Source organism: Elephantulus edwardii, unplaced genomic scaffold, assembly GCF_000299155.1.
Source record: "Elephantulus edwardii isolate Elephantulus edwardi_28Jun2011 unplaced genomic scaffold, EleEdw1.0 scaffold00015, whole genome shotgun sequence".
Taxonomy (NCBI): domain Eukaryota; kingdom Metazoa; phylum Chordata; class Mammalia; order Macroscelidea; family Macroscelididae; genus Elephantulus; species Elephantulus edwardii.
In genome coordinates this window covers 11,562,560-11,578,194 of record NW_006399765.1, presented here as the reverse complement: position 1 = coordinate 11,578,194, position 15,635 = coordinate 11,562,560, and the positions used below count along the sequence as shown (strand labels likewise).

Below are 15,635 nucleotides of genomic sequence, written 5' to 3'. Positions count from 1 at the left end.
ACATACCATGGACTGCCAAGAAAACAAACAGGCCTGTCTTGGAGAGGGTGAAACTAAGTCTGTCTTTGAAGGCTAGGATTTTGAAGCTCCGTCTCATATGCTTTGGGCACGTGGCCAGGAGGGACTGATCCTTGGAGAAGGACATCATGCTCAAAAGGGTGGAGGGATGGCACAGAAGAAGACCCCAGATGAGATGGACTGACACAGTAACTGGGGCGATGGGGGTCGGTGTGTCGGAATCAGTGAGACTGACTCAGGACAGGGCAGGCTTCAGAGCTGCTGTACATAGAGTCGCCATGGATCACAGGCAACTTGACAGCACATAACATCCACCATCACATCATGATGAGGATGAGAATGTGCCGTTTCAGAACAGTGAACCCTAAGAGTCTCAAAAGGCAGCATTTGCCCAACAACATAGCTCAAGAGGTAGGGAGGAGCAGGGAAAAAAGGAGGAACCAGGGAGGAAATGGAAGAGTCCTGTCATAGAGAGTGATTGCAACAGATGCCGAAAAACCAAATGTGTGTAAATTGGTGAATGGGAAACACATTGACTCTGAAAACTTTCATCCAAACAAGAAAAAGCAAATAAACCTCTGCGGTGCAGTTCTAGTCTGCACCACAGGGGGCGTCGTGGTGCAGGATCAACCCCTTAGGTTAGCTAAGACCTAAAGCTGGGTATTAACCAACATCTGGATTTAATCCCATGACATTTCAACCTCTGTAAACACAGGGCAAGCTGAGTAAGTCCCCTCAACAATCTGACTCTAGGGTGACTGCAATGGCAATAGGGTCTGGTGTTTTTAGTTTCATCATTATATGGTGAGAACTAGAGCTTTCAGACCCGCCCAGGAATACAAAATGACAGAGAGGCAGAGAGCCACATGTAAGATAGGGGTGCAAATAAATGCACCCCCAATATACACTCGTGCACACTCTCACACACACGTATGGACCTGTGTGCACCAGCACAGTCCTGCAGCTGAAACGCTACACCTCTGGCTCTGGTGACGTCACAGAGACCCCAGGCAGACACGGTCGTGACCTCCCCCTGCCACCTACTCACCCCTGAGTCGAAGACTCCAAAGATGTCCCTGACATCTCTGACAGGCGCTTTGTGTCGTCTTCGGGCTGAGCGGGCATAGATGTCCAGGCGACGACACACAGCAGCCACCTGGGTCTGTGTGAGGGTGGACAAGAGCCTCTGGTGGTCTCCATTCTCATCCAGGCCACCAAGGAGACCCCACAGGCCTGTGTCCTGCAGCCACTGGGATTCGGCTTCTCCATCTGTCAACAGAGGGACAGCACTCAGCTAAGTATACACCGCTCCACACACAACTGAAGCCACTTCTAGACACACGTAGAGACAAGAGTGTCAGTCTGTTAGAGAGTGAGACCCTTAATACTGTCAACATCAACTGACTTATTCAGTGGGAAGATTGTTGTTGTTGATTGCCTTCGAGTTGAGCATGACTCATAGCGACCCTATGAACAAAAGGCCTGAAGCCCCTCTACAACTATCAACATTAATCAAAGCTCATAGAGTTTCCGGAGGAGTATTAGCCAACATCTGGATTTAATCCCATAACATGTCAACCTCTGTAAACACAGGGTAAGCTAAGTAAGTCCCCTCAACACTCTGATTCTAGGATGTGGTCATGAACTTACGCTCCTTACCTGGCAGAGACCACCACACGGCCATTCAGGGCCCCGTGTGCATTATCAATAATTAAATCCAGGGCTGGTGTCCCACTCTGCTTATTCAAGACCTCTTTGTGTTGAATAGTCCCTTTAACTGAGCTTGAGATGGGTGGGCACTGCTGTGGTCCTATTGCAAAACTATTAGCCTAAGTCGTGAGGCATGTTCAAACTGTAAAGGGGTCCCGCCTGCTTCTGGAATGTGAATGGGGCTGAGGGTCTTGAGACTCTTTCAGTGTCCTGTCTCAGTTACTCTAATTCAATAGACTGTCCAGACTACACTGAGAGAAATGCAGGCTGGGTGTGCTCCTGCTGTGTTTAGCGAATTGAATGACGTCACAGGGCTGCACACAGGTGTGAAAGGCTGGGGTCGGGGTGCAGCCAGGAGACACTCGGGTCAGTGTGTTTGGTTGTGCCAAGTGCTGACCAAGTTATCAACCAGGTCTTCATGGCTTAAAAACAAAACTTGCATTAATGGAAGTCTGGGTAGTGCAGATAAGACAACATACTAATCTTTCCCCAGTGTCCTCCCTGCATTTGGGAAAAATAATTCATCCCAAAAAAGCACCTAAACCTCCAGGGCAGTCATAAACTTGGGGTCCAGCCTGAATTTGTGCCTGCTGGGGCAGGAACTGATTCTACCCCAATGCCAAGATGGTCTTTCCCGCTGTAACCACAGGGTCAGAACACCGTGGGTGGCAAAAATGGGGAAGCATGGGACCACTAAGTGAAAGGGGGACACCTTCCCCTGAGGAGACGCAGAAGGAAGCCCCAGTGACTTCAGAAAGGTCACAGACGTCCGAAGATCGAGCCCAGGTCTGCTCTGTAATACACGAGCCGCTCTGGACTGACCTGAGTTGAGAACAACTCCTTCTTTGTCTTCAACCACAGGCCCATTCGTGTAGAGCCTTTTTAACAAACCAGTATTACTTGACATTCATGTGTTCCACCATCACCTTCATTAAAAAAAAAATAAAATCTAGATCTAATTACCTCCAAACATTGACTAAATATTTTTGCTTTGCCACAGGATATACTTTACTTTAAAAAAGTATTCTTTTTTGTTGTTGTATTTGGGTTTTTTGGGGGGGTTTGGCACCCCAGGTGGGACCCAAAAATTATTTTCTTTTTTAAACAAATTTATTTTAAAAGTAAACACCCTCCCAGTTATAAGTAGAGCACCCAGCAGTACTTTGCCGTAAGGAGAAGTGAGTGGAAAAATAATGGCCATTTTAACATTTGTGCATACTGGCCAGGAAGGACCAGTCCTTGAAGAGGAACATTGTGCTTGGAAGGGAGGGAGGGACAGCACAGGAGTGGAAGACCCAGGATGAGATGGGATGACTTAGTGGCTGGGGAAGTGGGATTGAATCTGTTGGAGACGATGAGGTTGATTCAGGATAGGGCAGGGTTCCGAGTAATTGTACGCAGTGTAGCTATGAATTACAGGTGACTCGATAGCACATAACAACAATGACAACATCTTCACATGCCTTGTCTCCCTCCAGGCAAAGGTTCTACGTCTGTAAGTCTGAAACAGCTCCTGTCCGGTTAGTTATCCAGCAGGTTCCATCTTTTCCCCACTCTGATCTCATTCCCTCTGTCTTGTCTGAAGTTAGGTTTATGGCCACAGCTCCACAAACTCTCCCTTGTGTCCCCAGGGATTTTCACGTATGTTTTGCACACATTGCAATACACTGAAAGGCTCTTAGGAGATTTGGGTCTTTCATTCTGTGTTTTTGTGTACCTTGAACTGTGTTGTTGTGCGCTGTTGATTTGACTCCAACTCATAGCCACTCTAGGTACAACTGGGCTGAACCCTGCTCTGTCTTGAGCCAATTTCATTGTCTCTGACACACTCACCCCATCACTTCAGTCACTGAATCAATCCGTTTCATCCAGGGTCTTCCTCTATTGTGCTGTCCATCCACCCTTCAAATCATCGTATCAATCCCTCTCCAAGGACTTATCCCTCCTTGCAACATGCCCAAAGTGTGTGAGCTGGAGCTTCAAAATCCTTGCCTTCAAGGAGCAGCCTTGTTTCACCCTCTCTAGGATGGACCCATTTGTTCTCTTAGCAGTCCGTGGTATATTCAACACTCTTCTCCAGCACCACAGCTCAAAGGCATCGATGACCCTTCTACCATTCTTAGTCGTTGTCCAGCTCTCTGATGCATAGCAAGTAATTGTGACGACCTAGCCCAGCTCACTTGTGAGCCAAACTGAAATATGTCCCCGTGGGTACCTGATTCACTCTCTCATTCACCGAACAGGTAAGAATGGAGTGCTTGGATATTGTAGGTATAGCCTAGGTGCTGAGAACGGCACAGTGGAGGAACTTACGAAGACCCCGGCCACATGGAACTTGCATGCTCGTGGGACACACAGACAAATGTATAAGTACATGCCCTGTGCAGAGAGAGGCAGTGAGAAGGGCTGTCTAACAGTGAATAAAGGACAAGTGATGGAGTCTAGAGAGTGAAGGAGACAGCGGGTGGGCACCGTTCTATACAGAGAGGTCGGTGAGGATTTCTCTGAGATGGTGGAATTTGAGACCTTCACTAGCCATATAAATACCTGGGGAAGAGCATTCCAGGCATTGGGGACAGTAAGGACACAGCAATGGGGATAGGGACGTGACTTTACGGAGGTCAGGGTGGTGGGAATGGAGAGAGAGCAAGACAGACCTGAAGCAGAAGAACAACATGACCAAAGCTTATCCCTCCCTGCAAGGTGTGATGTGGTAGATTTACAACACGGCCACCAAGTCTTGAACTCTCCTCACATCAAGAGGTGGAGCCCCATTCCCCTCCCCTTGAAATCAAGCTGGACGGAGGGAAATAGAAGGTGGAGGAAGTCACAAATCATGGCACAGATTCTCAGATTCTGCCTGGCTGGCGCTGGCTCGCTCTCGCTCTCTCTCTCTCTCCTTGCTCTTGGAACCCAGCCACCACACTGTAAGGAAGCCCAGACCACAAAGAGAGGAAAGAGAGGACACGCGTAATGTTCCAGCCAACAGTCCTGTGTGAGGGCCAGCCAGCAGTCACACCAACTGCAGGGCAGCTCAGACGATTCTTAGAGATACTCCAGACCTGGCTAGACTACATCGCTGCTTTAAAGAGCCTACGGAAGCCCAGCCAATCCCTAGAACAGTAAGATGTAATAATAATAAATGTCATTACTACTGTATATCACTAATTTTGGGGTACTTTATTGTTGTGGGGATGCACAGCTGTTTTTCTGAGAGAGAAAGAGAGACATCTGAAAATTTGCAGCAGGAGATTTAGAATTCCACTGGAATGTAAGTTCCATGAGAAAAGAGACTTTGTGTTCACTGCTGTACCCCTCAGACAGTGCCTGGCAGAAATGGCACACTCCAGAAATATTTTCCGAATGAACTAGTTAAAGGAAGGAGATCACCTCATTTCCAATTCATGGAGAACAGCACGGCAGAAAGAAGATCTGCCATGTTGCTCTTATTTCATTTTCACGTTCTTCCCCCTGGAAATAAGATCCTCCCGCCCGCCCTGACCATCCCAGCCAGGGCTCCTCACCCTCAGGGAGCCGGCCTTCACCCCCACCACCATCGTCTTCTTTCCGCTCGTCCCGCTGTTGGATCCGTTCCACCTCCATCCAGAAGCCGTCCATGGATAAGCTTTCTGCTGAGGACAGCCGGGAGTGGGCGCAGTGGGCAGGGGGCGGCTGTGGGGGCATCTTCTGGGGAAGCCCATTCATTTGGCCTGAGGATGAGTTGGAGCTGAAACAAAGAGAGAGAAGGGGGTCAGGCAGAGACTGATCAGGACGAGGCCTGTCCTGGTGCTTTGCTGTTCCCCAAGCTAGAACTAGGGAGCTCTGGTGGCCTAGTGGCAAGGGGTTGTGCTGCCAATCCAAAAGCTCGGGGTTCAAATCCACTAGCTGCTGCATGGGAGAAAAACAGGCAATCTCCCTCTGTGTGATTTGCTGTCTTTGAGTTGGTTCTAACTCAACAATACTTAACAGCAACAACAAAAGGGTAAAGCTTGATAGTTCTGGGAGATGCAAGAAGGTACTGAGCATGTTTCTGAAAGATGAGGACATACACCTGTATCCTCTGTCAGGAGGGTAACCGATGATGGCCCCTGCCGTCTCACTCAGGCCACCCAATCAAAAGCCTTGACCTTGGCTAATTCTCCCATCATGGAGGCTGGGAGCTGAACACTTTCCCTCTCTGCAGTTCATTCATTCTCCTTACCTCGGAGCCTTCCTGTCCTGAGTACACAGAAAGCCTTCTCTGCTTTGTACATACATTCATGTCATATGGCACCTGCCTATGTCCTGACTTCTGCACCCAACAGAGAGGGAACAAGGTCTTTGAGCTGGCCCTGGGTGATGTTGTTGTATGTGCTGTCAAGTCACCTGTGACTCATAGTGACCCTATGTACAACAACCCTAAACCCTGCTCTAACCCGTGCCAATCTTATTGTCTCAGACACACCTACCCCCACTACCCCAGTCACTGAACCAATCCATCTTATCCAGGGTCTTCCTCTCTTGTGCTGTCCCTCTACCCTCTCAAGCATGACATCCCTCTCTAAGGACTGATGCCACCTTGCAACATGTCCAAAGTATGTCAGATGAAGCTTTAGAACCCTTCCCTCCAAGCACAAGCCTGGCTTCACTCTCTCCATGACAAATTTGTTTGTTCTCCCAGAAGTCTATGGTATATTCAGCACTCTTCTCCAGCACCACAGTTCAAAGGCATTAATTCTCCTATCATTCCTAGTCATTGTCCAGCTCTTTGGTGCATAGGAAGTAATTGCAAAGATCATGGCCTGGATCAGGTGCACTTTAGTCTCCAGACTAACATCGTTGCTCTTCAGTACTTTGCAGATGTCTCTGACAGCAGACTTTCCCAATGCCATTCATCTTTTAATTTCCTGGCTGCTGGTACAGAGAGTGTTTACTGTAGAGTCAAGCAAACTGAAGCTGTTAACTATCTCAATCTTTTCACCATCTATTATGATGCTGCCAATCAACCCAGTGGTGAGAATCTTTGTTTTCTTGATGTTGAGCTTCAATCCGTATTGAAGGCTGCAGTCCTTGACCTTCTGCAGCAAGCGCTTCAGGTCCTCCACAGTTTCAGTAAGCAGGGTTGTGTCATCTGCATGATGCAGATTGTTGATGAGTTTTCCTCCAAAACTGATACCACCTTTCTCCTCATAGAGCCCAGCCTCCTGGATAATCTGTTCTGCATATATATTGAAAAAATACGGAGATGGGACACATCCTTGGCATACACTCTTTCTAATTTTGAACCATGCTGTGTTTCTTTACTCTGTTCTGACAAATGCCTCCTGGTCTAAGTATGGGTTTCGCATGAGCACAATTAAGTGTTCTGGATTCCCATTCTTCTCAGAGTCAGACACAGTTTATTGTGATCCACACAGTCAAATGCCTTTTCATAGTCAATGAAACACAGATAGACATTCCTCAGGTACTCTCTGCTTTCAGCCAAGATCCACCTGACATTAGCTATAATATCCCCAGTACCACGGCCTCTTCTAAACCCAGCCTGCACTTCAGGCAGTTCTCTGCTGATGTGCTGCTCCAGTCGTTTTTGGATGATCTTCAGCAGAATCTTGCTTGCATGTGAAATCAATGATATTGTTTGATAATTTCCACACTCTCACGAACCCCCACTATTTCAGCTGATCTTGCTCTACCTCATCCCTGTGTAAGGAGAGCCTTGCTCCATCCAACATGCAGATCATGCTTTTGTTGGTAATCTCAGGCCTTAATATCAGCAAAGTGACCTGTTGCCTCTGCAGAGTCTTGTGGAAACAGACGACAAGGCAGAGCCCCGAGAAAAGGCCATCTCGCTTTATTTAGTACGCTCTCAGGCAACCTTGAAGACCAGCATTCAACATCTGTGAAGAACTCTGGTGGTAAAGCGGGTTAAGTGCTCTGTGGCTACCCTGCGTTGGCCACCACTAGCAGGTCTGCAGGAGAAAAGGCCGGGCAGTCTGCTCCCATAAAGATTACAGCCAAGGAAACGCTACGTGTCAGTTCTACTCTGCCCTTTGAGTCACACTGTAAGTAGGAAGTGACTGGATGACACACAACAATGGCCGAACAGACACTAAGAAGAGGGCCTTAAACTCTAGGACGTGTGAGGAAGTTACAACACAGCACCTGATCACACCAAATTTTCACCAAAAATCAACTCATACCCATCTGTCCTTCTTTATTTGTGAATCTGACTTCCATGCCCTGATTGCTCCTGTTTATAACAAGAGAGCACCTCTCCCCTCCCCTCCCTTCGCTGGAGTTGAACAGGCCAAAGTACCAGACCATCGAGGTGCCAGATTATCAGATGAGCCGACCAGAGGCTCTCAAGCTGGTTGACCAAGAGACACAGAGACCGAGGGAGGTGGTTTCAGGCACATACATATACTGGGAAGCCGTGAGGTGGGGGTGGGAAGGGGCTGGCCAATGTGTTGCTGTTGAATGAATTCTGGCTCAAGACAGAGTGAAACCGTGCTTCATAAGGTTTCCAATGACTGATTATTCAGCAGCGAATCACCAGAACTTTCCTTCGCGGGGAGCCTTTGGGTAGCAACCTCTTGGTTACCAGCAAGCGCACTGTTTCTCCACGTAAGTTCCACCCAAATCAAGGAAAGCTATACCTGTTGCTATCGAGTCCATACTGACTCATAGGAATCGCATATGACAGAGTGGAACTGCCTGACAGGGTCCTCTAGGCTGTAAATATTTACAGACCTCATCTTCCCCCCCCCCCCCACAGGCCTGTGGATTTGAGCCACTCGCACTTATGACTTGTTGTTATGTACTGTTGAGTCAGAACCATCCCATAGCTGACCCACCAGCAGGTTTTCAAAGGCAGTAAATCACAGGGGAGATTGCCCATCATCCTCCCACAGAGCAGCTGCGGGATTCAAACCTAGTGCCTTTGTGTTGGCAGCACAGCTCCTTACCCCTAGGCCACCAGAGCTCCCAGCTAGCCACTGTGCATTCACACTGCATCGCAAGGGCCCTGCCACCAGAAAGGCCAGCCCTTAGCTTAGTGCTGCTGTCACCATCGTGAAATTCTTAGTAATTTGCACCAATGGTCTGTGTTCCTTTTGCACTGAGGCTGTCCCGCCAGTCCTTTGCTACAGACCCTGGCTTGTGTCTCCTTTCTCCCAGGTATCCTGTCCACCTACAGTTCACATCCGAGCTCCAAGCAATCCACGCTGCGTCCAGCAGAGTCAGACGGAATGAAACAAAGAAACCTCAAGTCCTCCAAAGCCCTGAGGAGGGGAAGCAGGGCACGCAGGCCTCTCTCTCCAGGCAACAGCTTGGCCATTTCCACAGAGCAGACGCTTAACTGGAGACCAATTCCCAGCTAATTATAAAATTGGCTGTTCCGCTCTATTTATGCTGTTTGAACAAACTGCTAGTCGGCGCGCCTCCTGCGAATCTGTTTTGTGCCCCATGCTGGTGCGCCGCGCGCTTTCTTCAGTTGCTTCACGATTCACTTGGAAATTACCGGCATCTGTGTGTTTTCGTGACAATTTGAAAGCTGCGGGGACTAAAGCAAAACAAAAGTCGTCAACTGTGTCACCATGTTGTGGGCTAAGCAGCGGGAGGCGAGCAATCATTGCTTTGGACGAACCTTTTGAGGAGGTCAGAGGGGGTGCGCAGGAGAGAGCTGGAATAAAGCTCCAAAAAGACTAACCGCGTAATGGTGCCAAGATCACATTTTGCGGCGTGGAAACGAGCCCCTCCTTCAGCGGGAGGACAACAGAGTCCATAAACACGACCAACAGCTCTGTTTATCTTGTTTTGAATTTTGAGATATTTTCTTGATAAAAATGCATGCACATGTAATCCAAGTAGGTCAAGAGATCGTTTGTGACTCACAGCAACCTTTGCAAACAGAATGAAATACTGTCTGTCTTGTGCCACTCTCCCCATCTTTGCTCGCTCCGAGCTCAGTGCTGTGGCCACTGCATTAATCCATCTCTTGGAAGGCCTTCCTCTTTTGCGGACCCTCTCTGCTTTAGCATGCATGGTTGATCTCTCCTGAGAACATGTCCAAGGAGCCCTGGTAACACAGTGGGGTAAGTGGTGAACCACTAACTCACAGGTCACCAATTCAAATCCACTACTCTGGTGTCCTGGTAGCAAGAAGCTGCACTGCAATTCCAAAGGCACCCAGTTCGAGGGCGCCAGCTGCTCTACAGGAGAAGGATGGGCAGTCTCCTCCCATGAGATTACCTGCCTCTGAAAACCCGCTGGAGGGTCAGCTACGGGTTGTTTCCAACTCTACAGTGCACAACAACAACATTGTCTAATGGGTAAGGAGTTGTGCTGTCAACCCAAAGACACATGGTTCGAATCCACCAGCTGCTCCATGAGAGAAAGACGGGCAGTCTCCTCCTGTGTGATTTACAGCCTCTGAAAATCTGCTGAAGGCTCAGCTGTGAGTTGGTTCCGACTCAACAGCAATGAAAAATAGCAGCATGTCCGATGGAGAAAGGCAGAGCCGTCTGCTCTCAAAGATTTACAGCCTCAGAAACCCTTTGGGGCACCTCTATAGGGTCATTAGGAGTCAGAATTAACTTGGCGGCAGTGGGTGGTGATGGTGGCTAACACAGCCAAGGCAAGCGGGATTAACTCTCACCTTCCTTGCTTCTAATTTGCTCTAAGGGAAATGTCTCAATTCATCTTTCATTTTCCTTTCACATTGTCCAGCATTCACATACACATGAGTTACTAAAAAGGTCTTGGACTGGGTCAGGGGCACCTTAGTCTTCAAGGTGACATCTTTACACTTTAATGAGGTCTTTTGCAGCACAGGAAATACGTCCTTCAATTTCCTGACAGCTGCTTCTCTGGGCAATGATTGACTGGAGATCCAAGTAAAAGAAAATCTTTGACACCTTCAGTATTTTCTCCATTTATCACAGTGTTGATTATTGGTCCAATTGCGAAGACTATGTGTGTAGATCATGGCTCATTGTCTCCATTTGTAATTTATTTTTTAAGTCTTTGCTGAGCACTCACCCCAGGCAGAGCCCTCGACAAGTTCAAGCATGAGTTAAACCCTCATGTCAAGCCCACGTGCTGAGTGTCATTGTCCCCAGGTCACAGGTGTGAAAACAGATGTAACAGTATAAGCTAACCCACTCGGATGTAACCAGCTCAGGGGCAGAATCAGAACCCACATTGTAAACTCCTGTTGCAGTCGTCTTGAGTGGTTCATACTCTGGTTTAAAGAGACACCCTGGTGTAAATGAATGAGGACAGTGGTGAGTCAATGGTGGAGAATTCTCACATTCTGTGCGACAGAAACCCACGGCAGGGTCCCTACCAATGGATCACATACAAAGCCATCACTCATCTGTCACTGGAGGGTTGGTATTGCTGTAACACTAGACAGGTTTCAGCAGACCTTCCAGACAAAGATGGACTCAGAAGAACATCCCTATGATTTACTTCTAAAAATTAGCCAATGTTAGTGGAGTGGACTTGGGGGGAGGGATTGTATAACAATGAAAGAATTTTTCTTTTACTTTTCAAATAGAAGAGCGAACTGGGCGGGGAGGTTAGTCAGGGAGAGAAGCACAACAATGAATGAATGGAAATCCAAAGTCTCTGTAAACTTTGATTAAAATTAATAATAACAAAAAGAAAAGAAATACCCAATGAAAACCTTATAGACCATAACAACCTGGTCCACAACTACTCATAGGGCATGTGGTACAAGACTGGGTGACGTTCCATTCTGGTGTGCCCAAGGGACAAAGTGGGATCAGGGACCGACCCCACTGCAGCTGACAACAAGGATTAAATAAATTGGTGAGAATGCATTCTCTTCACCATAATTCCTGTTTTCCATTCCAAGGTGCCCACCCATTTCATAAGGTGATAGCACCAAGCACTCTGAGACTCACTCAATGATCCTTATCCTTTCTCTGTAGCGCTCCATGCTCCATTGGCCAACAGCAAGCCAACTCGCCAACGTCTCTCCACCCCCTTCTCCCATCTCCATGGCCACCATCATGGCCTGTCCTCTCTCACCTGGACAAAAGCTCCATTGCTGTCTTCCTTCCTACAACTCCTTTTGGTCTCCTTATCTGGTTCAGCAAAATCTATTCGAGATCACAGCCCCTGCTTAGAATCTCTGATGGTACCCCAGTATCTTAAGGGTAAACTCCAAATATCCTAAGTTCAAATTGACAGAACACAACTCCGTTTCTCCCTTCTTTCTCCCTCAGCCTGAATGTCCTTCCCTCTGGCTAACCCCGAGGTGTCAGCCTGAAGGTCACTTCTTCAAACAGACCACCTCTGAGCCCTCCCTGGGGTTACATGGCTGCTATTTTATTTTGCTCAGCACTCGTTTGAAGGGCCCTGTTGATACAATGGTTAAGGTGATTGGCTGCACCACACAGTCGGCTATTCAAACCCACCAACCACCCTCCACGGGAAAAAGATGTAGCAGTCTACTTCAGCGAAGACAAAGACCTTGAAAACTCTAAGGGAATTTTCTGCTCTGTCCCTCAGAGTGACTAAGAGTTGGAATTAACTCAGCCACAACAGGGTTTAATTCTCACTCATTGCCATAGGAGATACTGTTGGCTGCCCACTGCCCTAGAACACTATCTAGTACATAGTAAGTGTGGCCAATGTAAAATTCTTTGACCCTCTTTCAACAAAGCATGGGGATCTCTTCTCCCTTTCCCTGAATGAGGGCAGATCTATTTCTTCAACCACAATATGTGGCAGAAGTGAAGCTGTGTGACTTCTGAATCGAGTTACAAATGGTCATGGACATTCTCAGGTGTCCAGCTGTCATGCTGAAATGCCCAGCCCATGAGTAGTGCTCCAGTTACCAGTCCCAGCGGGAACCAAGCCTTAAGTCATTTCAGACACGTGACTTAAAAGCTTCCAGATTATTTCATATGTCAACTGTGAAGTCACCGAGACATTCAGCCTCCCCCACCTTGGAGACCCTGGAGCAGCTGTAAACCCCTCACTCCCAATGACCTTGCCCGACCGAACCCCTGACCCACAGAATATGTGAGCAGAGCAAGATGGTGGCCATTGCATGCCAGTAAACTCTAGCCTCCAGACCATTAGGCTTGAAGGTAGGAGCTTTGGCTCCGAGATCTTAGACCTGCCATTTCCAATGATGTCACTGAAAAGTCCCTGGGGCTTCCTGAACCAGTCTCTCCATTCTATTTTGGAGACTACCACCTACAGCGGTGTACTTTCAAGGCTCATTTATTCAAATCAACATGCCTCCAGAAACTCTATGAACTTTGATAAATGTTGATAGTTGTAGAGGGGCTTCAGGTCTTTTGTTCATAGGGTTGCTATGAGCTATGCTTGACTTATAGGTAATCAACAACAACATCTTTTGAGCCCAAACTTGATGCTGTAAGCAGTTAACATGCTTGGCTTCCAACTAAAAGGTTGGAAGTTGAAGTCCACATACAGGCACCTTGGAAGAAAGGCCTGGGAATCTGATCCAGAAAGCTTAAGGCCTTGGCCATGCTATGGAGCCCAGTTTTATGTGGAGACACTGATACACTAGCCAGTTACTAAAAGATCACCTACCTAGTGGACAAGGAATTGTGCTGCCAACCCAAAGGCAAGCAGTTCAAATCCACCAATGGTTCTTTGGGGGAAGGATGGATAATCTCCTCCTGTGTCATTTACAGCCCTGAAACCCACCAGAGGGTCAGTTATGAGTCAGTTATGACAGCACATCACACCAAACCACTAAGTGTGAGTTCCATAAATATTACGTCCCTTCTGGCAGTTTCCACTGAGATTTAGAAGGAGTGGCTTGTCCAGGACTGCCCTGCTGTGGACAGGCCTCTAGTTCCTGCCCTCAGCGAGTGGCCAGTGGCTGATGAGTCCCAGTGTGGAAGAAACAAGCCCTTGGGTCAGATGGTCAGGCCGGTCCTTGTCTGCTCAGAGCTTCCCCGGTGCCAGATGCTTCTCGCCTCATGTGGGTTTTCCTTTTCTCTCCAGGAGGCCTGGGGACAGGGCCCTGGGAGGCCTGGAAGCCAGCCCAAGCTCCACGACTCATTTTCTGTGTGACTGTGGACCTGTCCTGCTTCCTCTCTGGGCCTCAGTGCTTGTAACTGTGAATTGGGAAGAAAAGGTAGTGATGAGAGTTTTGCAAGCTGCTCTCCCGTGAGCACCAGGTTCCCGGTGCCATGGCAGCAGCGTCAAGACCCAGATGAAATGTGGGCACCAGGCGCAGCTGCAGGAGTGGTAACCTGCAGAGGCAGGAGAGCCGAGAGCCAGCACTGGAGGCCGGAAATGTGGTGAATCGGGAAGAGCCGGGATGAGCGGCTGGAGGCGCGGCTGGGCCGCTGTCCTGGTCTGCACTGGGGAGCCTGGCCTGGCTTCAGCAACTGGCTCCATCCTGGGGAAGAGGCTCGAGGGCAGCCCTGGGGCCTCTCCAGCCACTTGCCCTGTACGTGAGAAATACCGACGAATCACAGGCTAGGGTGACCGCTGTGGGCAGGTCATTCCGGAATCAACAGAGGCTGCGTTAGATCCTGATGCCTTGCAAGTGTATCACCTCTCTGAACCTCAGTTTCCTCAGTGAATTGGGGGCAAAGGAGAGGTGCTTTCAGCTGAGAATCATGGTGATGTCATCCCCAGGTATTCTGCCTTCCCAGATGAAGGGAAAGATAAGCCCTCTCCAATTATCCAGAAATTATAGTAACAACAACAATAACAATAGGAACGATACACATGTTGTTGTGTACCACAGAGTCAAAACTGATCCCTAGCTGACCCTCCAGCGGGTTTTCAGAGGCAGTAATCACACGAGAGGGGATTCCCCTGCCTTCTCCTGCGGAGCAGCTGGTGGCCTTGAACCGCGTGCCTTTGGGATTGAAGCACAGCTTCTTGCCATTAGGTTACCAGAGCTCCCTAATGAAACACACAGCAGCAAGAATTCCATTATGCTAATCATGAATATCAGAAGTGACATAGAGGCCAAGTTAACTTACAAACACAGGTGATGTGGCCATGGCGACAAAGCAAGCCCCACACAGGCCCTTGAACCTGATGACCAACGTGCATGCTGCTGGCGTTTGGGATTGTTTATTACAGAGCAATAGCTGACTGAGACAGGATGCTATCAAACCACCTGAGCAGCCCTGCCAGAGCAGCGTGGACCCCCCGCCCACTCAGACATTCCCAGCTGCCAGCGAGCACGCTGCCAATCACGAGCATACCCCACCCCACCCTGACTCCAGATAAAATCACAAGTCAGGCTCTGAGTCAGAAATTGTGTGAGCGCGTATTCACCCATGAGTATGTACACGGCCGTGCGTGTTATTGTTAGGTGTTGCCGAGTTGACTGTAACTCAGTGACCCTACCAACACAGAGGAAAACCTTGCTCTACTCTATGCCTCCTTCACAAGTCTTCTGTTGCAGTAACTGGGCCAATCTGTCTCATCGAGGGCCCTTCCCTCTTTTGCATACCCTCTCCCTTTCCAAGCTGTGGGGTTAGGAAGTAGGGATTCACCCTGGCTGCTTCAGGACTGATTAGAAGAAGGTCTGCATTCTCTACACTAACCTATACACTCCCATTATCACAGAGCACTTGAGCCCTATGTGGATGCTGTCCCCTGGGCAGTGCACGACCTGAACACCAGTACACAGCACTGCTACCATCTCTGAAGCGATCACTTCACACATGGGGACCACAGTGTTGGGGACCACAGTGTTCTTTATCAGAATCACCTGGGAATCTCAAAGTGCAGGTGCCCAGACTGGGAGCTGGGGACCCTTACCGCATCAGCTGTGCAGTTGATCCCATGGTGCTGCCGCCTGGGGAGCCATTGTCGCAGGGTGTCAGCTAGAGCCATGGCTTCAGAGAACAATCCAGAAGGTCTCCAGAGTGGGGTGGGAATAGATAGAT

At 48.7% G+C, this 15,635-nt stretch overlaps 1 protein-coding gene across 1 annotated transcript in view; it reads right to left on the bottom strand.

The window, feature by feature from the left end:
• ARHGAP40 (Rho GTPase activating protein 40) overlaps positions 1-15,635 on the bottom strand; it is a 45,552-nt gene that overhangs the window by 22,832 nt on the left and 7,085 nt on the right. Inside the window, exons 2-3 of the mRNA XM_006881524.1 lie at positions 5,253-5,455; positions 1,067-1,287 (exon numbers count right to left, since the gene is read on the bottom strand). Of these exons, the coding sequence (XP_006881586.1) occupies positions 1,067-1,287; positions 5,253-5,455 (424 nt within the window). The remainder of the gene's footprint in view (positions 1-1,066; positions 1,288-5,252; positions 5,456-15,635) is intronic.